General features: G+C 47.7%; 1 protein-coding gene across 2 annotated transcripts in view; it reads right to left on the reverse strand.

Moving 5' to 3' along the window:
* Nucleotides 1-24,712, reverse strand: part of MED12L (mediator complex subunit 12L) — a gene marked incomplete at its 5' end in the record, with an annotated part of 324,843 nt that extends 300,131 nt beyond the window's left edge. For both annotated transcript variants that reach the window (XM_082655449.1, XM_082655448.1), the window contains one exon: nucleotides 24,614-24,712. In XM_082655449.1, the coding sequence (XP_082511575.1) occupies nucleotides 24,614-24,712 (99 nt within the window). The remainder of the gene's footprint in view (nucleotides 1-24,613) is intronic.
* Between the last annotated feature and the right edge of the window lie 1,059 nt (nucleotides 24,713-25,771).

The following is a 25,771-nucleotide window of genomic DNA, read 5'->3' on the forward strand; positions in this document are numbered from 1 at the left end:
AGCAAGAATCCAAACACTGAGTTAAGAGTAAGATTCAGATTCCAGAGTGTTTACTATTGTTGTTTAGACACAGTGTTTCTCAAACTCCGGTAAGGCACAAACAGACCCCTTTGAAAGGAAAAACATCCTCTCTGACCCCAGGATGCGTGATGAACCCAATTTGGGAAAATGAGATAGGACATGGATACTTAACGGCATTAGGCAGCGCTAAGAGATTCAGAACAAGATGTAACGTGTTATACGAACTCAACTACAAACTTTTATGACACTTTGCTCTGAAGGCCTTTGCCAAATCTAATCAAGCAAATATGTAAGGGAGAGAGTCCAGATTTTAAAACAGCATGCCTCTCAAATCCCCAAGCCAGGGGACACAAATAGCTTCCTCTTGCACTAACCTTGAACCTCTTCAAAGATTTTTCTAAATAAGAGAGGATAACCGCCAAAGTCCTTACCATGGTCCTTACAGAAACTGAAACTTGTTTTGCTACACCTAGTCAACAATTCTCATAAAAACTAGAACCGTCAGCTGCTACTTTGCCTATTTGCAAAGCTGAGACAGCTAAACCCCTCAAAACTTGGGGACACAACCAACCACGAATCACGATCTTAGCACCAAATCCTTTCCAGTGGAAGAACTCCTTTGTTGGAGGTTGAAAATTTTCCCATTGTACAATGTGGGGAATAAAGAAAACTAAAGTGCCAACCACGAACTCAGAGAGTTTTAAATGTTTTTGTTTATCATTAACAGCAGTGGGGACAAAACACTGTACACACATGTGTGAGCCCTAATACCTACTCAGACAAGAGACGACGCTAGCTGAGAACACGCATTCTGCCTGGTGGCCTGGGGCAGCGGTGCACCAGGCCAGGCAGCATATGATTTCAACAGGTTTAAAACGGAATTGGTCCAAAAGTAACCTCAACACAGAGAAAAGCAATCTCGGCCACTTGGTCGTTGGCTTCAACTAAAATGATAAGCCTTAAAGCAATTTTAGGGAGACAGGTACCCAGAGACAAACAGAAAGAAAAGCCTAGAAACTGGCCCATGTTCATATGGAAGGCCAGCATTCACTCTGCATTTTTGTATTTTGTACCGATACAAAAGTCAGACCTTCGATATTCTGGGTGAACTCCAAATGCATCCATAAATCTCGCGCATTTACCTTGAACTTCAGAGAATGATGTTATTTTTTGGATCGCTTTCAAAGCAATCTTTTAATTGCAATAAATGTTTCATCAGGAAAGTGAAACCATTTTGATGCCAGTTTGGAAATTGCTTAAGCTCTTTCTCACTCAAAAGGGGAAAAAAGTCAGTTTAGCACAATTTTCAATGACCATCTCAAAAGCAGATAATAAATACACACACACAAGGTGCACACACACTTAACCTCCTCCAGACTTCTCATCTACCGCAAAGAACACACGCAGAGATGCCCGATTTCCTCGGTCACCTACTTGCATCTAACACACTAACTCAATGACTGTCAACAGACTGGACAGAAATGCCCACCAGGCATGACAATGTCACAGCAGTAGTTGTCTCTCTATGCACCAGTTAGGCTGTGTTAGCTAAGGTCTTACCCCAAACAAAATTTTTAAAAACAGCTTTATAACTGTTTTCCCTAGCTTGTCCACCTCTCTCCCAGAAGAGTGTTCTCTGAGACCCCTGAGGATGTCTGCAGATCCCATCTGAGAAGTGAGGCTATGATAACACCCATCATGGATAGATTCAATAGTGGTTTTTTTTGTTTTTTGGGCCTTGCCATGCAGCATGCGGGATCTTAGTTCCCTGACCAGGGATCGAAACTGCGCCCCTGCAGTGGAAGCTCAGAGTCCTAACCACTGGACTGCCAGGGAACTCCCAGAATCAATAGTCTTCAGGCAACACTTAGGGTTAGCAGATACAAATGACCCAAGAGATAAGGGAAAAATCTTTCTCGCCTCAGACCTCATCATTAACCAGTTCTATCCATACTTCTCTCAAAACATGTCTCACATCTAGTCCTTCCTCTAAAATAATACGTACAGCCATCTCTCTACCCTGCGGCCACTGTCACAGCAGGCCCACGTTGCTGCTCTTCACACACCTCCCCTCCTCCGTCCTGACCTTTCCTCAACCTAGCCTGCCCACTGGCCCCTGATGAACCTTCCTGAAACAGGTTTTCTTTTCTGCTCTACCCTATTCGAAAGCCTCAGAGGCGTTCCACCCACCCCACCCCACCCCCACCCCGCAGGACCGAAAGAGAACAGAAGCATCTAGCACGACACTCTACAGATCCTCAATAACATCTGTGGGCCTTCGCTGCACCTAACTCCAGCCTTGACTCAAAACACGATCACCGGGCTTCCCTGGTGGCACAGTGGTTGAGAATCCGCCCGCCAATGCAGGGGACACGGGTTCGATCCCACATGCCGCAGAGCAACTAAGCCCGTGAGCCACAACTACCGAGCCTGCGCTCTAGAGCCCGCGAGCCACAACTACTGAGCCGATGCGCCTAGAGTCCGTGCTCCGCCACTGCAATGAAAAGCCCGCGCACTGCAATTTAGAATAGCCCCCCGCTCGACGCAACTAGAGAAAGCCCATGTGCAGCAACGAAGACCCAACGCAGCCAAAAATAAAAATTAATTAATTAATTAATTTTTTTAAAAAAACCACAATCACCTAGGATGGGCATTAAACCCCTCGAACAACCAATCTCCACTTCCCAGTCTCACTTCCATTCTGAGTGTCAGAATCACAGAGATCTGAGTTTGAATATAGAGCCTTACCTATCACAGGGAACAACGTAAGTGACCTCTCTGTACCTCAGCTCCTTCAACTGAAGTAAGACAAGAATAACTCACAGGGCTGAGGTTACATAAGATAAAATGTACAAAGTTTAGCACAGTGCCTGGCCCCATATTAAGTGCTCCATAAATGGTGGCTACTGGTATAAAAAAATTAGAGCTTTTTTTTTTTTTAACTTACATTTAATCTACTTGACTATTATATTCCTTGCCACATACACTGTGTTTTCAACCTCTAAGCCTTGCCTGATGCCACTCCCATCCCCTGGAGTACAGCATGAAATCTCTTGCCTTCTTCAAACCCCAGCTCAGGGCTTCCCCTCATTTGATCAACAAATAACGAAGTATACATCACGTGTGCTAAGTACTGGGGATTCCATAGTGAGCAAACTGCAAGTGTGATAAATGCCCCAAGGAGAAGTACTACCTGCTCAGAGCACACATGATAGAGGCTTAACCTAATCTGAGAACTCAGAAAAAACTCCCTGAAGAAGTGGTCTTTGAGCCAAACTCTGAGTCTGAAATAGGAGTAAACTAAGTTAAGAGGAGGACCCTTACAATAGCAAGGTTGACAACATTTTGCGTGAAGTGATATAATACTAACTCTACGAAGGCCACGAAAAGTTAGAGGTGTATACTGTAACTGCTTACGCAATCGCTAATAAAAATAAAATGTAAAGAGGTAAACTAAAATGTCAATAGGTAAGTTTCAATTATTTTTAACATAGTTTAATAATCCAGAAGTAAAATGGTAAATAAATCGAACCACATCAGTAATTGGGTTAAGATTCCAACTAAAAGACAGGGATTGCTAGAATGGATAAGGAAGCAAAACCCAGCTACATGCTGTACTTTAAATACATTAAGACAGATAAGGTGACAGAAAACTGATGGAAAGAGATATATACCATACAAATGATGAACTTAAGAGGGCTGGAGTGGCTATATTAATACTGGACAAAGTCAACTTCAAAAGAAAGAGCATTATCAAAGATAAAGAGGGGCACACCATAATGATGAAAGGGTCAACTCGTCGGGAAGACGTAACAATCACGGGCACTGTGTGCCCAACAAGAGACAGGAAGAGCGTGTGTAAGGTCTGTAGGTCTGGGAAAATGAAAGAAAGAATGCTGTCATGGCAGGAGCAAAGGGACGCAGGTGTGAGGTGAGACTGGGCAGTGGGTGGGGATAGAATACACAGGGTCTTGTGGACCAAGTAAAGGACTTCTATCTTTACAAGAGTAAAGGGTTTTACCCACACACCTATGGTCAGTTAATCTTCGACAAAGGAGGCAAGAATATACAATGGGGAAAAGACAGTCTCTTCAGCAAGTGGTGCTGGGAAAGTTTAACAGTCACATGTAAAAATCAATGAAGTAAGAACACACCCTCACACCATACACAAAAATAAACTCAAAATGGCTTAAATGCTTAAACATAAGACATGACACCACAAAACTCCTAGAAGAGAGCATAGGCAAAACATTCACCAACATAAATCGTACCAATGTTTTCTTAGGTCAGTCTCCCAAGACAATAGAAATAAGAACAAAAATAAACAAATGGGACCTAATCAAACTTACAAGCTTTTGCACAGCAAAGGAAACCATAAATAAAACAAAAAGAGAGCCTATAGAATGGAAGAAAATATTTGCAAACCATGAGACAGACAAGGGCTTCATTTCCAAAATATACAAACAGCTCATACAACTCAATAACAAAAAAATAAACAACCCAATCAAAAAATGGGCAGAAGACCTAAATAGACATTTCTCCAAAGAAGACATACAGATGGACAATAGGCACATGAAAAGATGCTCGTCATCACTAATTACTAGAGAAATGCAAATCAAAACTACAATGAGGTACCACCTCACACCAGGCAGAATGGCCATCATTAAAATGTCTACAAATGACAAATGTAGGGTGTGGAGGGTATGGAGAAAAGGGAACCCTCCTACACTGTTGGTGGGAATGTAAATTGGTGCAGCCACTATGGAGAACACTATGGAGGTTCCTTAAAAAACTAAAAATGGAGTTGCCGTATGATCCAGCAATCCCACTCCTGGGCATATACACAGACAAAACTATAATTCAAAAAGATACATGCAACTAACACAACATTGTTAATCAACTATGCTCCAATATAAAATAAAAACTAAAAGATAAATTAATTTTTAAAAAAGATACATGCACCCCTACGTTCATAGCACCACTATTCACAATAGCCAAGACAGAAGCAACTTAAATGTCCAATGACAGATGAATAAAGATGTTGTACATATATACAACGGAATATTACTCAGCCATACAAAAGAATGAAATAATGCCATTTGCAGCAACATGGATGAACCTAGAGATTATCATACTAAGTGAAGTAAGTCAGAAAGAGAAAGACAAATACCATAGGACATCACTTATATGTGGAATCTAAAATATGACACAAATGCACTTATCTACAAAACAGACCCACAGACACAGAGAACAGTTGCTAAGCGGGAGGAAGGCCGGGGAAGGGATGGATTGGGAGGTTAGGATTAGCAGATGCAAATTATTATATGTAGATTGGATAAAAAACAAGGTGCTACTGTCTAGCACAGAGAACTGTGTTGAATATCCTTTGATAAACCATAATGGAAAGGAATATGAAAAAGAATGTATAGATAGATATGTATAATTGAATCACTTTGCCGTACAGCAGAAATTAACACAACATTGTAAATCAACTATAATTAAATTTTTTAAAGAAAAGAGTAAAAGGTTTTATGCAGTGGGGTGACATCATCCAAACTGAATAGGTCCACAGTGGAGACAACTGATTGGAGCCGGTCAGACCAAACAGGAGGCCTGGGGGCAAGGGGATTGGGACGGGTTAGAGGCTCTCTTAAGAGCCGAGACGTGAGAAGACGGTAGCTAGGACCAAGACAGAGGCAGAAAGAAGGGGAAGCATGGAGGGATATTTACGGGGCTACTCAACAGGGCTTTTGGTAACATGTTGGATGGAATGACAAAGAGTGAGGTTATCAAGGATGTCCCCGGATTTCTGGGATGGCAAGAGCTCTTAAAACAGCGTATAGCAGTGTTAGGGGAATTTTTGGAGGGAAGAGGAACAGATCACAAGTTCAGTTTTAAATGTTAACTTTGAGGGCTTCCCTGGTGGCGCAGTGGTTTAGAGTCCGCCTGTCGATGCAGGGGACATGGGTTCATGCCCCGGTCCGGGAAGATCCCACATGCCGCGGAGCGGCTGCACCCGTGAGCCATGGCCGCTGAGCCTGCGCGTCCAGAGCCTGTGCTCCGCAACGGGAGAGGCCACAACGGTGAGAGGCCCGCGTACCGCAAAAATAATAAATAAATAAATAAATGTTAACTTTGAGGTAGCTGGCAAAACAAGATGTTTCTTACAGACATTTAGAAGTCTAGAGTGCCCAGAAGGTAAGGTCCAGTACCAGACCAACCAGGGACATGCGGAGGAGGGTCTAGAGACAAGCCCTGCAGGCACTGAATTGTGTACCCCGAAAACATGGGTCAAAGTCCCAACCCCTATACCTGTGACCTTATTTGGAAATAGGGTCTGTACAGCAATCATCAAGTTAAGATCATGCTGAAATCGGGTGGGTCCTAATCCAACAGCACATGGCTGGTGTCCTTATCAAAGAAGACACAGAAGGAAGACGGAGGCAGAGGCTGGAATTATGCTGCCACAAACGAAGGAAAGCCTGGGGCTCCCAGAAGCTGGACAAGGAAAGGAAGGATCCTCCTCTAGAGGTGTGGCCCTGCCTCCGGAGCTATGGGAGAATTTCCATTGTTTTAAGCCACCCAATTTATGGTATTTTGTTTAGGCAGCCCTAGGAAAGTAAAAAAAATCCATGCAGGAGAGGAAGAGGGGAAGCTCTGCCCTATCCCTCAAAGCAAGACTACCCTCTAAAACCAGGATCCAGGCCATGTGGCAGCAGCAAGGGTCTACAACGCAGAGTCTACGGCTGAGAAAAGCAGCAGCGCTTGGCTCTGTAGAAGGGGACACCCCGGCGCCCTGCATCACAACAACAGGCACTGATTTCTGCTTGGATCTCTTCTAATTGACAGGTCACTTAACAGCTGTTTGAGAACTTTAGGAAAAAAAAAGGCGGGGTAGTGGGCTGTTTCCCCAACACAGCCAAAATGCTTGTAAGAAAAGGCACTGCCACCAGCCTCCTGAAGAGAGAGCCAAGGGAAGGGGCCAGACTGACTCTGGGGAGGCAGGACTCCCCTAAAAGGCCACCTAGCATTTCCCCTACCCCCACCAACATCTCTAATATCAGGGCCACATTTGCATCGAGGTCACATCTGAAACTCAGTTCTTTACACATCCACCCTTGTCTACACGGCTATTAATATTCACCCCCATCCAAACCACACCTGCAGGCCATCAATCACTAACGGTGGGGACTCAGACGAACCCCAAAGGATATGAGCTCAACACAAAACAGCAAGTCCTATCTTGCACACCTGTACCGAGCAGCAGGCAAAAGAGAAGAAAAGAAAACCATGGTTATAGTAATACTACTCGACTCTCTGGCCTTTACGCAGCATACTCACGCCCGTCTTCCTAAAAGCCAAATGGCTCTGGCAGGATGGGCGCCCGTTTACAGGCTGAGAAACTGAGGCTGAAGGTGGGGGGGCGGGGCAGTGAAATGGTTAAACGGCCACGTGAGAATCAAGCCTCCAGGAGGCCCAATGTGCTCTCCAAGAAGTTGAGATCTTGGAGGAGATCAGTAGGATTCCAATCAACCTCAACTAGAATCCTGGCTCCCTCCTTTCCTGTGAAATGGAGATCCACCTACCTTCCGTTGTAAAGGATAAGAGGAAATCGTATGTGAGGCACTCAGCGCTTTAAAAATGGGCTCATGGGAGTTCCCTTGTGGTCCAGTGGTCAGGACTCTGCACTTTCACTGCCAAGGGCCCGTGTTCAATCCCTGGTTGGGGCACTGAGATCCCACAAGCCACCCGCCGCGGCCAAAAAAAAAAAAAAATGCTCATCACGGTCATTATAACTGTGATTTTTCACCAGGCAGCACATCCAGGCCCACACCACGCACCACACGTCCGGGGATTCAGCCACTCTCCAAAAAGCGAACGGGAATGTCCACCGAGTAGGATGTGCTGGACACACGAGACTCTGGGGCCCGACTCCCCAGGAGAACCTCCCTCATCCTTAACCATGAGACAGGCAGGCCCTCCCCCTCCACTGAAAGTGGGAGAGACTTTGATTCAAATTACCTCCAAATACACTTAGCATTTATTCCACTCGTATCTAAATAATTGTAGCCAATTAATTCATATTCAAATCACCTTCAAATGCATGTCACCCTCTGATATCAAACACCTGGATGTGGCTCTCAGGAAAATTGTAGGAAAACTGCCAGAGAAAACTACTTGAACTTTTAGATTTGCAGACGCATAAAGCAGGAAAGGGGACTTGAGGTGTCCAGAGTTGATTCTGCCCAGAACTGTATTTAAGGCAGCCTCAGGAGACAATTTTCTCTTTGGATCCCCCATTGCTCAGGTAAGTCACCGTCCCACACAACTCATGCATTGCAGTCACATCTTAATGTAAGCTCTTCCTGTAAATCATATTTTTCACTTAGTGCTGAATCTGCCTCCCACTGGGCTAGGTGATCTGAGGGCAGAAAAAACAAACTCAAGCCATGGTTTCTGTCCTCTGAAGTTAACTGTCCGGTGGACTGACTCACGGTGCCCCTTACCTGGGTCCTCCTGTTCACTTCTACCCTACGCCTAACTGCATCCCTCATGCCACGTGCCTGTAGGAAGGCGTGTTGTGCGATTTCCACCAAATGAACTGCAAATTCACAAAGAGGAAAACTTCTTGGGTGATAGGGATGGAACGGGCGCCGGAAAAATCTAGTAAAACTGCAGAACACCCTTCTTCCTGCCTGGGAGGGAGAACAGAGATTGGGAATGTCTTTTTTTTGCTGGTGGTGGTGGTGACGTTGTTCATTTGTTTACCCGGAAACAGAGAGGCTAAACCTACAGTTTTGAACCAAGAAAGCAAATGTCCGTGAGTCCACCTCCGAAAATGTAGTCCTAAAGTCAACCTCTGTTAACACCTCTCAGCCTCCACCCTTTTTATTTTCGGGAGGCTTGCTCATTCCCACCTCTTCCGTGGAGCTTAGCCAACCTTCCAAGCAGTCTGGCGGTTCACCGCCACCAAAGCCGCCCGTGGAGGGCTGAATAACAGGTATTGAAGGCGAGGTTTAAAGCATGGGACAATAAACCAAAAGCCCTTTGAGTCATCAGACCTTCAACTAAACGTTTCGTGCCGCAGGGTGAGTGAGTGGGGAGGGGTGGGAGGGGAGGGGAGTCCGAATATTCATTCCAATCTAGCCATCAGGTAATTCTAGATACCTGCCATATCTCTAAAGACTGAGCACAAAAAGGTGTCATTCTGAGATGCTCAAGCAACAGGACCTACTACCACCCCAGGTGAACGGTGTCCAAGAACTCGAAGCATTTTCCGCACTCCCCTCGCCTTCATTTCCTTTGACCAATTCGTCACCGACCGCCAGTTCCTCTTCTCCAGTCCTATTTAAAGCCCAGATCTGTCGGGCTCTTTTTACTTCATGCTTTGGTTACTACAGCTGCCTCCCTCGCAGCCTCCCCGACTCCACTCTCTCCCCATCCGGATTTATTAGGCATGAGCTAGTGAGATAAATCTGACAGCGGGACCTCGTGAACTCGTCAGCACCACCCCGCAACCGCAACCCGCCAGGACTCCAGGACTCCAAGCCCCATCTGCAGAGACACTGCCTTTTCCCCTCCATGCCTCGCTCATCCTACCTTCAGCTCTTTCTTAGGAAAGAAAGGGTACAACCTGCCCCGGCTCACGCGGGTCCTGCCCCTCACACCTACATCCTCCAGGGAGACCTCCACGTATTCCAACCCTCTCTTTCCTGAACTCACGCAGCATTTTTAGCCGCACTATACAGAGGGCAGAATGGTTACAGCACGGGCTCAGGAGTCCAATTCCAACTCCATCACTATGCAGCTAAAGGACCTTGGGCAAGTGAAGTGACCCCTGTGACCGCTCTCCTGTGCCTGTTTCTTCGTCTGTAAAAAGGAGGTAAGAGTACCCACCTGAGAGGTGTTTGTGAGGCTGACATAAAACCAAACATGTAAAGCACTCAGAATAACCAACACAATCAACGCTGTCTATCGTGATGGAACGCAGCACTTTATACCCCATACTGAATGTATACGCTATTCCTCAATTTTAAAATAAACAAAAACCAATGCATTAGTCATTTTTAAAACCGTTTTATGTGCGTCAGTGAGCCAGATGTTAATTTCTAGAGCTGTGCTACTCAGAGTGTGGTCTGAAACTGCTACCGGCCCTCAAGAATAATATGCAAACATTGAGAGTCAGGGCTTGGAAACTTTCATAGCAACTTGACATTGCCACTATATTCAAGCAGCATTTCATTTTTCTAGTAATTCATTTTTATCATACATTTATATCAGTCTGCAACAGATTGAAAATTAATTTTAAAGAAACTTGTCCTTCACCATAGATATTTTGAGAAGCGCTGTTCTAGAGGGGACAGAAGCAGACTTCTATTTCTTTCCTACACACCCACATCGCTGAGTGCTGTAGGAGGCACATATCAAGTACTAAGTAAATGGAAGTATAACTTCACAAACATTTTCGATTACTTAATAATGACTTAAAAGCAGATCTCATGTGAGTAGTCGAAATGTAAATAGTGTCTCCAGTTCACGATCATTTTTTTTTCCCAAGGAGTTGACATTTAGTCTAAAATTGACCAAAGAGTGAAAACAGCTCTGACCCCAAAAATACTTTCCATACTGTCTACTAGCAGCACTGTGTAGAGCTTTAAAAAAAGAAAGAAAAAAAGAAAGAAAGAAAGAAAAAACGCTAAGCAATGTCAATATTAACCTTCCTCACAGAACTCAGGAGAAATATAAATTATTTCGCACTGTCTTGGACATACCTTTGATAGAGCCTCTCTCTATACCTTTACGTAAACCGGCATCTTAGCAAAAAATTCCAATGACGCTTCAGACCAAATACATTTTCCTTAGTTCTTCCCTGCTGCCAATGCCTTAAAATGGTCCTAATCTCAACAACCTCATTAGATTAATCCATGAATGAAATGGCTGGAAAAGGAAAGCAGCAAATTCCACCAAATTTGAGTTGACAACAAGGCGGCATTTGCGTAGCTGAGCTGTGGCACATTGGATGTGGGTTGAAGGCTGAGTTAATTCTTGCCGAGGAAAATCTTTGCACATTCAAACTAACTCTGGAAACGCTTGCAGAAAATGAAAGGTAAACAGGGAGTCCTGTATACGTCCTGCATCCCGTCCTTTCTCAGAGGCAGCAATGCGTAACACTACATATAAGGTGCCGCTCCCAGTAGGACCTCAGTCCCCTGGTCCCTGGACCAGGTCAGCCTTGCTCCAGCGGACAGCCCTCTCTCTCCAGCAGATTTAATCTCTTCCTCTCTCTAACTGTCCCCAAAATCTATAGATATGTTCAAGTTGAGGATGCAATACGCTCTTGCTTTACTGAACTACTTGCAATTCCTCCAAAGACTGTGTCCCGTTTCCCATCTCGGTGCCTTTGCTCATACCCTCTGCCCAGAAGACCTTGTCATCTGAAAAACACCCACATTTCTGAAGACTTTTCTCATCCTCAAGAGAGATGACCCCTCCCTCATTGGTTTCTGCCACCGCACTGAATGACCTCAGGGCTCTGCACACAGGACTGTCATCTCTCCACGCAAAGCTCCTCAACAGTAGAAACCATGTCTTACATTTCCTGGCATCACGGTGCCCTGTACACGGCTTCTGAGAACCATTTGCTAATAATGACTGCCCCGTTACCAGGTCCAGTCAACAAATATTTCTTTAACCCCTACGGTACCCCAGACCCCCTCCATGCCGCTGGTCATCAGTGGAGGGGGGGGGGAGGACATCGCCCTTGCTTCATGAAACCTACACTGGTTGGAGGACAGAGCACAGAAGAAAAGCACAAACGGTGCTGAGGAGCAAATCATCACACTGCAGTGACAAAGAGAAGGCAACCAGGCAGCAGGAAGCACACGTGCAAAGGCCCTGAAGGGGGAACTGCCAAACTAAGAGGAGGCCAAGGAGACGCTAGCTCTCCCCTTGGACCAGTGCTCACCCCCACACCCGTCTCCCTAACAACTCCCCTCCTCGGAGGTCCTGCTGCCAAGTGTCTAGAGTCTGCCTCCTCCTCCCTCCCTCTGCACATGCTCAACAGGTAATCGCAGCCATGACTTCAACTAGCCATGCACAAATGACACCCAAATCCAGGTCTGTTCTACTGCTCTACAGTTCAACCTGGATTCCCCAGAGGCATCTCAAATTGGAAATATTTTTTTTAAAAATGAACTCATTCTCTCCACTCTCCTCCCCTACCTTCCCACCCTTGGAAAAAAAAAAAAAGTTAACAAGTTCTTTCGTTCCCTATGGCATGTTAGTTGAGGGGTACTATCAATCATCTACCTACCCAGCTGTGTAAGCCAGTGCTCTCCATTTCAAAGACCTCTGAGGTTCCCAAGAACTTTCCAGCTACATATCCGTGAGACCAAATTTTCTTCATATCCTTCAATCGAAACAACATACTCTAATAGACTAAATGGAGAACTAGATATGAGAATCCAGACACTAAAGAGATTAGATTTGCAGAAATGTAAAACAATGCCACTCTTTCCACAATTTTTTTTTGATTTGAAAAAATAGTTCTTGTTCGTAAAATACATGTGAAACATGAAATTGGTTTATTATTTTTTTAAATGAATTAATACATATTTCTAAAATTTCTCAGGTCTAATTTCTAATATGGTAAATACTGAGATATAACTTACATGAAAGCTCTATGGCATCCTAAATAAGGTTTATTATAAAGGGGTCCTAAGATCAGAGAGTTTGGGAACCACTGGCCTAAGCTAAAAATGTTGGTATAGCCTTGTACTCGTTCATCCCTCTCACCAAACACATCCATTTTGCCAGTTCTGCCGCCCCAATAACCTTTCTCCTAAATTCTCTCCTACTCTTTCTTCCCAAGCCCAGGAGGCCAAAAGGACCCACAAGAGACATCCCAATCAAATCCTGGAACCTGTGAGAGTGTTACTTATTCGGAAAAAGGGTCTTTATATATACACTACTATGTATTAATATAAAGTAAATAACTAATGAGAACCTACTGTATAGCACAGGGAACTCTACTCAATGCTCTGTGGTGACCTAAATGGGAAGGAAATCCAAAAGAGGGGATATGTGTATACGTATAGCTGATTCACTTTGCTGTACAGCAGAAACTAACACAACACTTTAAAGCAAATATACTCCAAAAAAAAATTGCAAAAAAGAAAAAGGAAAAAGTGTCTTTGCAGATGTAATTAAGTTAAAGATCTTGAGATGAGATCATCCTGTGTTATCCAAGTGGGCCCTAAATCCAATAACAAGTGTCCTTATCAGGCACACCCAGAGAACAGACACACAGAGAAGGCCACGTGAAGACGGAAGTGGAAGTGAGACAGATGTGGTCACAAAGAGGCCAAGGGATGCCTGGAGCCACCAGAGGCTGGGTGCAGAAAGGAAACGCTCTCCCCTAGAGCTCCAGAGGAGTATAAGCCCATCAACGCCCCCTTCAGACAGCCGGCCTCCAGAGCTGCGAGAGAATAAATTTCCATCGTTTCGGGGCACCTGATTTGTGGTACCTTGTTATGGCAGCCACGAAAACCTAATCCACCACCCCCACCCCCGAGGCCTGGAACGTCAGTGACCACCTAACTCGTCAGTCTTTCTGCCTCAGTGTGACCCTCAGAAGCACCATCCCTTCAAACTGAGACCCTCAGTCATCTGAAATCTCACTCCCCTAACACCCTTGAACGGCCACCTCGTGGCCTCCACACAGCACACAAAGGACCCCATAACTTGACCTTTCCTTCCCACTCTGACCCGGGTGCCCCTTGCACGCCCCATACCACACCTCAGGCTCACAGCACAGCCCACGTTCCTCCTGGCCCGTGACCCTTCACACCACACCCTCAGCCCCTGCCACTGCTACGCACCCTCCAAGTCCAAGGCTCAAAATCTCCTCCTCTACCAGGTCCTGTCAAAAAGCGGGTCACTGGGCTTCCCTGGTGGCGCAGTGGTTGAGAGTCCACCTGCCGATGCAGGGGACACGGGTTCGTGCCCCGGTCTGGGAAGATCCCACATGCCGCGGAGCAGCTGAGCCCGTGAGCCATGGCCGCTGAGCCTGCGCGTCCGGAGCCTGTGCTCCACAACGGGAGAGGCCACAACAGTGAGAGGCCCGCGTACCGCAAAAAACAAAAAAAAACAAACAAAAAAAGCAGGTCACTGCCGCTTGTCTCCACAGCACTTCGTACATTCCCCTCGAATAACATGTGAAACACTGTATCCCATATTTACAGGTCTGTCACTCCCTCCAGACCAGGGTTTCTCAACCTGGGAACTACTGACGTTTGAGTCCAGATAAGCCTTTGTTGTGAGGACTGTCTGAAGTACTGGAGAATGTTAGCGACATCCCCTGACTTCTGCCTACCAGATGCCAGTAGCAGTTAACACACGTGTGCATGCACGCACACACATGCACGCACACAGGCACCCATAACTGGAACAACCCAAAATGTCTTCAAACACTGCCAGTGTCCATAGGGGGCCACCCCAGATGAAAACCGCTGCTCTGTATTGAAACCTTTGGGGGCCCAGGACCATACCCAATGCTCTCAGCATTTATTTACACTTTCATTCGTAAAAGACATTTTGAGTCCGAGGTTTGGTCCAGGCACTGTGCTCAAAGCCAGAGACAGAGGAGGAAATACAAGTCTTAGGCCCTGTCCTCATGAAGCCACGGCTGGCAAAATGCCTACAAGGTGCTCAATAATAGTGACTGGATGACAGAATCCGTTTGGCATGCACACATATAGTCATGCTTCCTTCAGAACATGGCAAATAAAACCCAGGGGCTAAAATTTTTCTCCTCTTCTCATGCCCGAGCATTTCATAACTAAGGGGGATCCCTTTGTACACATAATGCCATGTATAAGTGTCACTCCCTGGAAGTGGGCAACTGGTGCAGCTTGTGTGTTTGTATCTCCAAGAGAGCTACCCATAAATAAAGGAGAATCTCAACCAAGAAAATGAAAACTAGACAGGCTCAATCCCCAACACAGCCCACAAAGGCCAGTGCCAGAGCCATCTGCACCAGAGGCCATGGACGGGGCTGAGAACCTCCCACCAAAAAACGGGACGACAAGAGCGCCTGAGCTGAGGAGACACCACCCAAGGTTCTGGCAGGCTCCGAGAAGATCAAGTAAATGGCTAGCTGAACAGTCCCCAGCTCTCAAAGAGGCACTGGGTACCCTGAAATGCAGAGTAGTTCTCATTGCCAGGGCAACACAAGGGTGTTTACCAGAAGCGGAGGCCGTGTACAGAGGGGAGGCCAAGTAAAGCCGCAAGGACAAATCAGGGCACACGAGTGCCTGGCCAAGATCTGCCTTCACGAGTCACCTTAACCTCTCTGGGACTCAACTTCCACTTGTACTGAATGAGGAAAGTGAGAGCGACCTATCTCTAAGCTCCCTTCTAGCTCTAAACACATCTGGTTCCCCCCCAGAATGATACAGACCCACAGAATCTCCCTCTCCAAACAAAACCCAATAGGGATCTCCCTCCCTTCCCACCAAAACTCTTTCTGCCAGAAATGGAAACAAATGAAGGAGCCGTTTCCACATCCCCTCAGCTTCTGAGAGGCACTCTGCAGAATTAAGCACCGAACAGACAAGGTGCAGGTGATCTTTGTCTCTTGCTGTACTTAGGAAGCCGGACAGTAGGAGAGTTCTGGGAATGTATATTCTCTGGGAGAAGAGGCTCATGCTGTGACGGTTTGAGGGGGACAAAATAGAAATGGGAAGTACCATGACAACCTTCGAATGCTTTCAGACACAAGAAATTGACAACTGGCCCACCAATGGTTTAAACCATGTGGACACCTCTTGTTTACTTAACAAGGAGTCCAGGGAGAGGTGGTCAAGGTCAGTTCAGTAGCTTAACAATTTCATAAAGCCACTGAACCACCTCCACTCTTCATCCATAGGCTCACTGCCTCATGGTAACAAGACAGGTGCCCTAGCTCCAACCATCATATCCTCTTATTAATTTTCCAAAGATAGGAAGCTAAGGAGCTATCAGGGCATTAAGAGAAGGCACTCTCTCCCTTGCCTGTACTTTTTTCAGCAAGGAAAAATATTCTTCTCCAAAAAGTCACAAAGCAGATTTCTATTAAATCTCTTTAGCCAGAATTCAGTTATATGCTCACCCCAAGCTGCAAGAGAGGCTAAGAAAGTGGGGATCTGGCTTTAAATTTTTTTTTTTTTTTTTTTTTTTTTTGTGGGAAGCAAGTAGGGGAAACAGGGATAAGAATGATGGTAAAGTAGCCAACAAGACATCTGGCACATACAACCATACCCAGCACTGTGTGGGGAAACGCTTAACAACCAGCTTTCAAAAGAACTAAAACAAAAACCCCTAATGCGTAGCATTTGCCAATTTCCTTGGTGTAAATACTCCCTTGATGCCAAATTTCAAGTCACCAGCATGATATTAACCAGCTCACAAAATTCCTGAAATTTTAATAATCAGCTGGTACCACTGAATGGATACCTCAACATTTGGTAAAAATTAAGTTTACAATACTCTTTCCACATTCAAAACACTCTAGATGACTAGGTATTATTCTCTCCAGCTCATAGGTGAGGAAAATGACACAGCACCCCAAATCACACAGCTTAAGTGGCAGGGTTGGAATGTTGACCTAACAGCCCTAACCCAGCCTCATCACAGCTTTGACACGTCACAAGTGCCTATACCTACACCCTCAAGATCCCTCTGCCTAAACCTCAGCTAAAGGGGCTCTAACTTGGTTTGGAACCAACAACAAAGATGCACTCCAGTAACCCAATCAAAGTTACCTAATAATTATTAAGTCACTTCCTCCAGTGACACCAGTAGTGCACATTTATTGTTAACAGTGGAGAATACAGATTAGTACAAAAAAGAAAATAAAAATCACCCCTACACCCATCCTTAAAAGAGAGCAATTGTCTACGTGTGGGTGATAATCCTTCCAGATTACGTAGACATATATTTTTAAAGTAGAAATCATGCTATTGGGTAACATAATGACACTCTTCTTTTTAATGTAAATTTTCCAAAACAGAGAAATAGAGAGGACTGTACCATGAACTCCCTTGTTGTCATCACCCAACTTCAGAAATCCTCTAAAAACAACGAGAAGTCCAAGCGTTTCCATGTTCCCTTCTCAGAGTGGAATGTGTAGGAGGTAGGCGCCTCCCTCCACACTTCCCTTGGATTTCTCTCCTGCCTGGCCTTCCCCACTCAGACTCCGAGGTCAGCCCTTCTCCAGGCTTAGGCCACCAGCTCCTTTCATCGCTGCTCAGAGAACGCTGGGGAAGGGAACTTGGAATCATGCTCACTCTTCTTATGGATCCCTCTACCTTCTCTAATTCCTGCCTAGTCTGTCAAGAAGCCTCACAGCTGGGGTTCAGAACCTCATTAAAGGAGAGTTTCAGAAGAAATACATCACAATTCTTTGGAATTTCCAACTTCCACTTACTCCGTTCTCCCACCTCTGTTTTATTTTCACCTGGATGGATACACACCCCTGAGAGGCACTGCTAACCGGTTCAGCTGAAATCCTAGGGCTCTGCTCATCCTCATTTTCTCCCACTCAGCGCCCAGCCAAGGCAGTCTGCCTTCCAGACCTCACTTCCTGGTCCTCCTTCTTCCTAAGGAATCACATTTTACCTCTACAGGTGCCAGACTAAGTGAAATACCCAACAGGCTAAAGGATGGTGGCTGTACCCCAAATTAACAGCTTTACATGAGTCCCCAAAGAGCCTAGTTGAAAGCCCAGCCCCAAAGTCAAATACAAATTCCGTAGCCCCCAATAAGTTCAAAGAACATGCTCATGGGACAAAGCAAGAACGGCTCCCCTGAGCCCCAAGTTGAGCCCAGTGCACACAGAAGGGAGCTGTGGCTATTTCAAGCCCAAGGCATGGAATTCTAGTCTGCCATAAACCATGTACGGCTGACAGAAAACAAGCCTACGCTGGGAATCATGGGTATCAGAACAGAACTTCAGGGGGGACAGTAGCTAAATGCATTTGCACTATACTAACACTCTGAACAGCGTATTTGTCTGAAGACTCCAACACATCAAATAGTGGGGAGCAGGCAGGAATAAGGGGGGAGTCTGGCTCACAACGGTCTCTACAGGTAAAGACACAAACTAAAGCAGTGGCTTTCAAAACTTCGTGTGTTTGGGAATCACCTAGAAAACAGCGTTTAAAATGCAAATTCCTCAACCTCCTTCCCAGAAATTCTGAGTCAGCAGGTCTGGGGTGGAGGCGGGCGCATTATGGCGGCATTTTTAAGGAGCATCTTTGACAACGCTGCTGCAGGTGTTGGCAGTCCCTGAGAAATGACAGCCACTTGTGTTCCTCCGCCACGAAGTTTTTGTGGCAACACTCCTGTGAGCAGTGGAAGAAACAGGGCCTCTCACCCAGTGCTTTTTACACTGCTTCTGGCCTAAGAGTCTCAGGAGGAATAAGTTAAATACACAGAGGCCCCTCCCAAACACTGCTATTCAGGGAGGTCTGTGATGGGGCCCTGGGGCCAGCCAGTTCATCTCAGGGGGAAGCTTTCTCCCTCGACATCTCCGCCTTTTGGTGCCCCAGGCAACTGGTCAACCTGTCCTCTCATCCGGGCAACTTCATCAACATCCTCCCTCTCAGAGGTTATTAAGAAACAAATTTTCACCGCCCCTCCCCCCAACCTCCCCAGCTGTCACTAAAACAAGCATTTAATGTTTTAAGGGTTTTAGATGCTAACAAGAAAACAGGCGTTACCAAAATAAAACAAGCACTGGGACAGTTAAGAGTTATAAATACTCATAACTGCTCGTTAAGAGCTCTGTCTGCATTTTATTCATTTCTTCGAGAACTATTTACTGAGCACCCAGTCTCATCCCAGGCACTAGGCAGTTCACAAGTGTGGACGCCACAGACAAGCCCCTGCTGTCCTGCAGCTTACATCCTAGTGTGGAAGGAAGACCAGGGAGAGGATAAGGATTCTAATAAGGGAATTTCTGACAGTGACAAGCACCACAAAACATATGAACACAAAATAATGAACTAACAAGGATAAGAGAAAATGGGTTACAAAGAAGGTCTCCTTGCCAGCTAGGCTCTATAAGTAAATGACAGGAGACATGACCGCAGGGGCAGCAAGGGACAAGAACCTAAACACTAAGGAGCGGGGCCTGCTAGGAGACAGGTGGCCAGTGGTCCCACCACACAGCCAGGAGGCGGCTAAGCAAATCAGGAAGGGCCAGATCTCCAAGGGGCAGGGTCTTGGGGATGTGACAGGTATAATGAAGCCCCGGGATCATTTAACAAGGGAGGGGTTATACTAAGAGTAGCTGACCTGTACTAAGCACCGTTTGTGTGCCAGGCACCATTCAAATCTCATTTTATCTTCCCAGCAACCCCGTGAAGTAGGAACAAATAAGTAGGAACACCCCACCCCACCGCCGTTCCACAGGTCGTATCTGAGTCAAAACAGGCAGTAGGGGGCTTCCTTGGTGGCGCAGTGGTTGAGAGTCCGCCTGCCGATGCAGGGGACGCGGGTTCGTGCCCCGTCCGCGAGGATCCCACGTGCCGCGGAGCAGCTGGGCCCGTGAGCCGTGGCCGCTGAGCCTGCACATCCGGAGCCTGTGCTCCGCAACGGGAGAGGCCACAGCAGTAAGAGGCCCGCATACCCCCGAAAAAAAAAAAAAAAAAAACAGGCAGTAAGTGATGGAGCCAGACCGCAAAGCCAGGTGGTCTGGCTACAGGCAGTGGTTGTGGAAGTGACCAAGGGGCAGACGGGCGGGGCCTCGAAGGCCTAATTCAGTAGGGAATTTGAGTTTTATTCCAAGTGTGATGGAAAGCCATTGGAGGGGGGCTGAGACTTTCTGACTCGTTCCCTTAGATCTAGAGAGGGAACAACTTCTGGGGAAAGCCCACCGCACCCTGGCTGAGCTGGCTGCTAGACCAAACTACCGCGACTTCGGCCACAGAGATGTCTAACCCTGCCCTGCCTGGGTTGGAAGAGCTCTCCAGCCCCTGCAGAATCGGATGCCACCTTCACTCTACGTTAGTATCTCAGAGTGGAGCCCCGGACCAGCAGCATTAAATCACCAGGATCTTGTTAGAAATGCAAATTACGGGGTCCCACCTCAGCCCTACTGAATCTGAAAAACTCGGGCCATCTGTTTTTAACAAGCCCTACAGGTGTGTCGAGTGTGACACATTATCCATTTGGAGCCATCCCCACCCCCATACCCTCCCAAATCACGCTCTGCTGGTCCTCGGGCAGCCTCTGCACTGCGCACCAAGCCATCCTCCCCTCTGGACCCTATTGGTCCTCGGGCAGCCTCTGCACTGCACACCAAGCCATCCTCCCCTCTGGACCCTGCTGGTCCTCGGGCAGCCTCTGCACTGCACACCAAGCCATCCTCCCCTCTGGACCCTGCTGGTCCTCGGGCAGGCTCTGCACTGCGCACCAAGCCATCCTCCCCTCTGGACCCTATTGATCCTCGGGCAGCCTCTGCACTGCACACCAAGCCATCCTCCCCTCTGGACCCTATTGGTCCTCGGGCAGTCTCTGCACTGCACACCAAGCCATCCTCCCCTCTGGACCCTATTGGTCCTCGGGCAGCCTCTGCACTGCACACCAAGCCATCCTCCCCTCTGGACCCTGCTGGTCCTCGGGCAGCCTCTGCACTGCGCACCAAGCCATCCCCCTCTCTGGACCCTGCTGGCGGGATTCTATGGCTCCTGATGCCTAGAAATCTCACCATTGCCCCAACCTACTTTTCTAACTAATTTGATTTCCTAGAAACATTGACTGTTCAGCTATTTAGGCCTCTTCTACCCTGGAAGTAAAACTTCTCTTCCTTTCTACTTCTAGAGTTTAATTCTGCTTTCAGCCTTGTAGCCTCTGAAGTAGACAGCAAGGATGATTTCTGCCTTAACCCAGACTCTCCCTAACACCCCTCAGTCGCCAGATTTCTCTTGATTCATTCATTCCCACTCTCATTTATAAATTCCTACATGTGTCCGTGCCCTCAGCTAGGAACTAACCGCACTAGGTGCCAGGTACTTCAGGGATTCCTAAACAGCTCTCATCCCTGCCCTCGTTTCTGACCCCTTAGTGGGGGGCTGGGGGCAACATGCAAATAAATACAGAATTACAAATTGTCTACGTATACTAGAAAGGCCTCTGAGGAGGCCGCTGGGCTGAGACCTGAATGATGAAGAAGCAGGCCTGACGGTAGTTTAAAACAGCAAATATTTGCGTGTTGAATCCATGCCATACTCTGGTCTAAGTGTTTTATGTTTACTATCCATATAGTCTTCCAACAGCCCTAAGGAGCAGGTAGTATTCTCATCCCGACTCTACAAGAGGGGATATTGAGGCACAGGGAGAATAAGGAGTATATGTAAACAGCAGAGCCAGGATTCAAAACCAAGCACACTGGCTCCAGAGCCCACCTACCCTCCTAACCACAGGATTCGGTGATGAGAGCAGGGTGGAATGGTGCGGGTGCGGGTGGAAAGGCAGACAGGGGTCCAGGCAGGCAGAGTAGCACGTGTAAGAGCCCCGGGGCAGAGAAAAGTCAGACTGAAGCAGAAAGGAAGTGGAAACTGGTGAGTGGTGAGGTGAAACTGGGGAGCGGCAGAGGGACTGGAAATATATTTGGGAAATGGACGGGACAAGACGTGCTGACAGGTGTATAATGGGGTGTAAGGAAGAAGGAGGAAACAAGGAGAACTCACAGTTTCCTGGTGCCCTATTTTCGAGGCTTGAGGACAGAGGGTAAAGTATTATAACACAAGATATACTGAAGTCCCGCAGAGCGCTGAGGCACAGCAAGCTCTCAAATGAACAGACTCCATCGACCAAGCAGGTTAAAGCTTCCAGTCCCCCCCCACCCCACCCCCACCTCTCTACAGGAGGTCTCCATTCAAGGGTCCCATCCTGTCCCCCGGGAGCTAGTTTCCAGAACACTATTAGCCCTGGTTAACAGCAGTAAAAGCTGCAGCTCCAGTAATAAGAATAGCTTTACCAGGAGGAGGGTTTTTCTCACAAAAATGTAATGCGTTTGGAACCAGGGTTCTCAAGTTTTTCTCAACAGCACAATGATGCTAATCTACAAATGAGAAGTGATGCGGCTTGCCCGAGGCCACACAAATGCAAAGAGGCTGAACCAGAATCCAATTCCAGGTCTGCCTAACTTGGAAGCCCACACTTCCTCCGTTAAATCAGCATTTCCCACAGCGTGGGACAGGTCTCTCTGATGGAATACACCAGTGGTTTTAGATGAACTTTTTAAAGTTTTAATCCTTATGGTCTTGTTTCAATATGAATAATCATATGTGTGTGTATATAACATGAAATAAATAAAAATTTTAAATGAGATATATACATGATTTGATATGAATTTATATATATATATATATATATATCACATCAAATCCATGACTTCTTGTGTATTACTGCCTAAGAAACAGAAAAGGTTTCCTAAAAGTTAAACATTAGAATAAAAGTACAGGTGATAGAGGGATAGAAGAGAAATGTTGAGGTGACGCATAAATAACTGAAGCTTGTGAAACACTGCTCACCACAGCACCGCCCAAGAACAGCCAAGCACCTGTTCCATGTTGTATTCAAATCTGGCTACAGCCACACATAACTCTGACTCTGCTCCAGAGGGATAAAATGTTGGTTGCCTCTGGGGAAAGGGAATAATATCAGAACACCACAATTTAGCATAAATCATCCTTAGCACAGTACTGGTCTTGACATAAGATACTGTTTTGGTCATCCAACTCCTCTCTGCTGATTCACCACACACCTTAAGTCAGGTAAGCTTTCCTGGGCCTCAGTTTCACTTTGTGCAAAGGAAGTTACAAAAAGCAGGCTCTAAGGTCACTTTCAGTTTTAGAGTTCCATAAAAATGTCATAAATACCCTAAAATCCAAAAGTATTTTTTTCCAGAATCATAGAGGCCCCAACCCTGAGTGAGTGTCGACCTGAGGTATAAATGTTAAATAACCCCACAAGGCATCCCAGGCCCCCATCCCTTAACTGGGGAGATGCTATCAATTATGCTGCCCTCTGGAAAGATGTGACAAAAGACATTAATTACAAGATGATATGTCCCTGGCCCCACCAAAACTTTAAGAATTTTCTGCCACAAATGTTTAAGTTATTAACTTTCTCTATACTTGGTTGTTAGTGTTTGTTATTTCGTCTGTAACAATTAACTTTATTCTGGGTGGCAGTAGCAGGGAGAGAAATGGGTAGGGAAGAACTCTGCAGAATCTCATCAAACTCCTATCCTCATATTAAGCCTCCGCTGAGAAACACCTGTAAAACCTTCCAAGCTTCGATGTGAATTACTCCACGGATGTTCGAACACGTTTAATATGCTAAACCTCTAAAAGGAGTCCTCACTCCTTATCTTTCAGAAACATTATTAACCAAACAGTTTAACCAGAACAAGCATTCTTCCTTTATTATTGAAATAGATACATTCATCAAAAGGGAAGTCTTAAGGACCCTCCTGGCCTTCTTTACAAAGCCCCTTCTGCGACGTCAGTAGGCCTGTAAACTTTTAATAGAAGGTTTTTAGGTTCCCAGAAAGAGAAGTTTTGAAATGTGCTCACTTCATGTTTAGCTGAAGACAACAGAGGATGGGTGGGCTGCAGCTGGCAAACTCAGAAAGCACAGCTGGGTAGCAGGTGATCTTAAAAAAAAAAAAAGCAAATCCCAGGGCAAATTGCGTAGCCAGGGGTGATCATTATAACTGGAGAGTTGTTACATAATTACTTGTTAACTACTAACAAACATATACAAGGCTTCAGAATGCCATGGTTACTCTAGCCATCGAAGCTAGTGTAGCTCGTGAAAGAGTCCAGGTTCCTCCAATTAATTTCATTCAAAGAAACAAGCAATCCCAGGACCTATTCCCTTCCAAGGTAACCTGACTGCCTTTACATATACAAAACAGCCTCCAGCAATTAAACCAATCGCCTCTAGGGATGAAAATCAGTGTTTCCCTTTCATATTGATTTTTAAAGGGGAGAGGGGAGACAGAAGTACGTTACAAGAGCTAAATATTCATCACCTCGACAAAAACGACTTCCACTCCAAACTGGAAAATTTGAACAGAAAAGGTCTTCCGCCACCCCACCCACAGCCGCCCCTGCTCGGCTGGCGCAAAACCCAAGACCTGTGTCGGATGCACTGCATTCCAACATTTTTCAAAAAGTTTACGAGGCTTTACCGAAGCGGCGGGGAGAAAAATAAAGCAGGCAAAAGCCAGGGAGAGGGAGCTGGAGGGTTTCCGTAGGGAAGAACCGGGTGAAGCGCCCGGCTGCGCCGTGCAAGGCCCGGTAACGGGGAAGCGACCCGGCACCCGGAGAGCGAGCGCCCCCGTGGCGCGCGGGGACTGACAGCCGCTCGGTCTCCACCGCCGGGGGTCCCCCAGCCCCCCAGCCCGGCCCCCGCCGCCAGTCCCCCTGCCCACCCTTCCCCCGCAGCGCCGGCGATGCCCGCTGGGCCAACTTGGCCCCGGGTCAGCGCTGCGGAGCGCGGCCCCGGTTGCCGGGGAGGCCGCCGGCGCCCTTACCTCCTTCTGCTTGGGGTCCTGCGGGTAGACGTCCGGCGGCCCGAGCCGGGGGCGTTTCAGCGGTCTCTGCTCATAGCTGAGAAGCCCGAAGGCGGCCATGATCTCTCATGTTAACCGGCGAAATGAATGAGAGTTGGAGCTGGAGCAGCCGCCTCTGAGCACCAGGGAGCAGCACTTTGCAGACAGACTCCCTCTCCCCCTCCTCGCTCGTGTGGCGCTGCAGGCAGGAATAAAGCAGGTTGGATGCTGCCGCTGCCCGGCACGCAGACACGCACTAATGGGGGCAGCCTTCGGCGGGCACCCTGCTGCGCTGGAGCCCCGGGACGCACCGCCAACGGAGGGGCTGGAGGTCCACCTGGATCCTCCGAGGCGCCTGCCTCCTGTTCCCCACCACCCTGTCCCCAGGGGGAGGAGCAGCTGATGGGAACGTGTGACTTTTTTCACCAATGGACCTAAACCCACCCCAGCTGAGCGCAGGGTGGGGGTGGGGGAGGGGCACGGGGCGGGGGGGAAAAAACTTTTCTTGGCGCCCCAGGCAGGTGGCTCGAGTGCTTGCCCTAGGCGCGGGTGGCCCGCCTACCCGAGGAAGAGACTGCGGAGCGGCCCGCCCCCGCCCCCTCTTCTACAGCAGGGACCCTTCCCCCGCCGCCACGCGCCCCGCAAACCCCGCCACCTGGGCGCGGACCCGGTTGGGAAGGAGGGGGACAGGCCTGGAGGGGGTGGGGGAGACAGGGATGCGGGCGGTGGGGAAGCGGCCGGTGCCTCCTAGACGCCCGCCGGGCTCCGGTGGCGCATCCGCGGCTCCGGTCCCCTCGGCGGCTCCGGGCAGACGCCGAGGCGCGCTGCTAGCGGTCGCAGCGGGTGGAGGGGGCCGTGCTCACGGTGGCTCGGGGCCGACTTAACCCTTTGCTGCCCCTCCAGGGGCTGGGGAAGTGGGGGTGGTGAGGAGGGTTGGCAGCGAGTGCCGACGGGGGTAGCTAGCCCGCGGGCATCTCGGGCTCCTCCAACCCCCCGCCCACTCCCGGCCGCCCTCCTTCCCCCTCCCCCCGCCCCCAACAGTTTACCTGTTGGTCCCCGGCTAGTGGTCAGGGGCCGCCAGCCGCGGCGGCACTTTGGCGGCCGCAGCCTCCACGATTCGGGTTGGGATGGGGCGGGAGG

Source organism: Grampus griseus, assembly GCF_964374135.1.
Source record: "Grampus griseus genome assembly, chromosome: 5".
Classification (NCBI taxonomy): domain Eukaryota; kingdom Metazoa; phylum Chordata; class Mammalia; order Artiodactyla; family Delphinidae; genus Grampus; species Grampus griseus.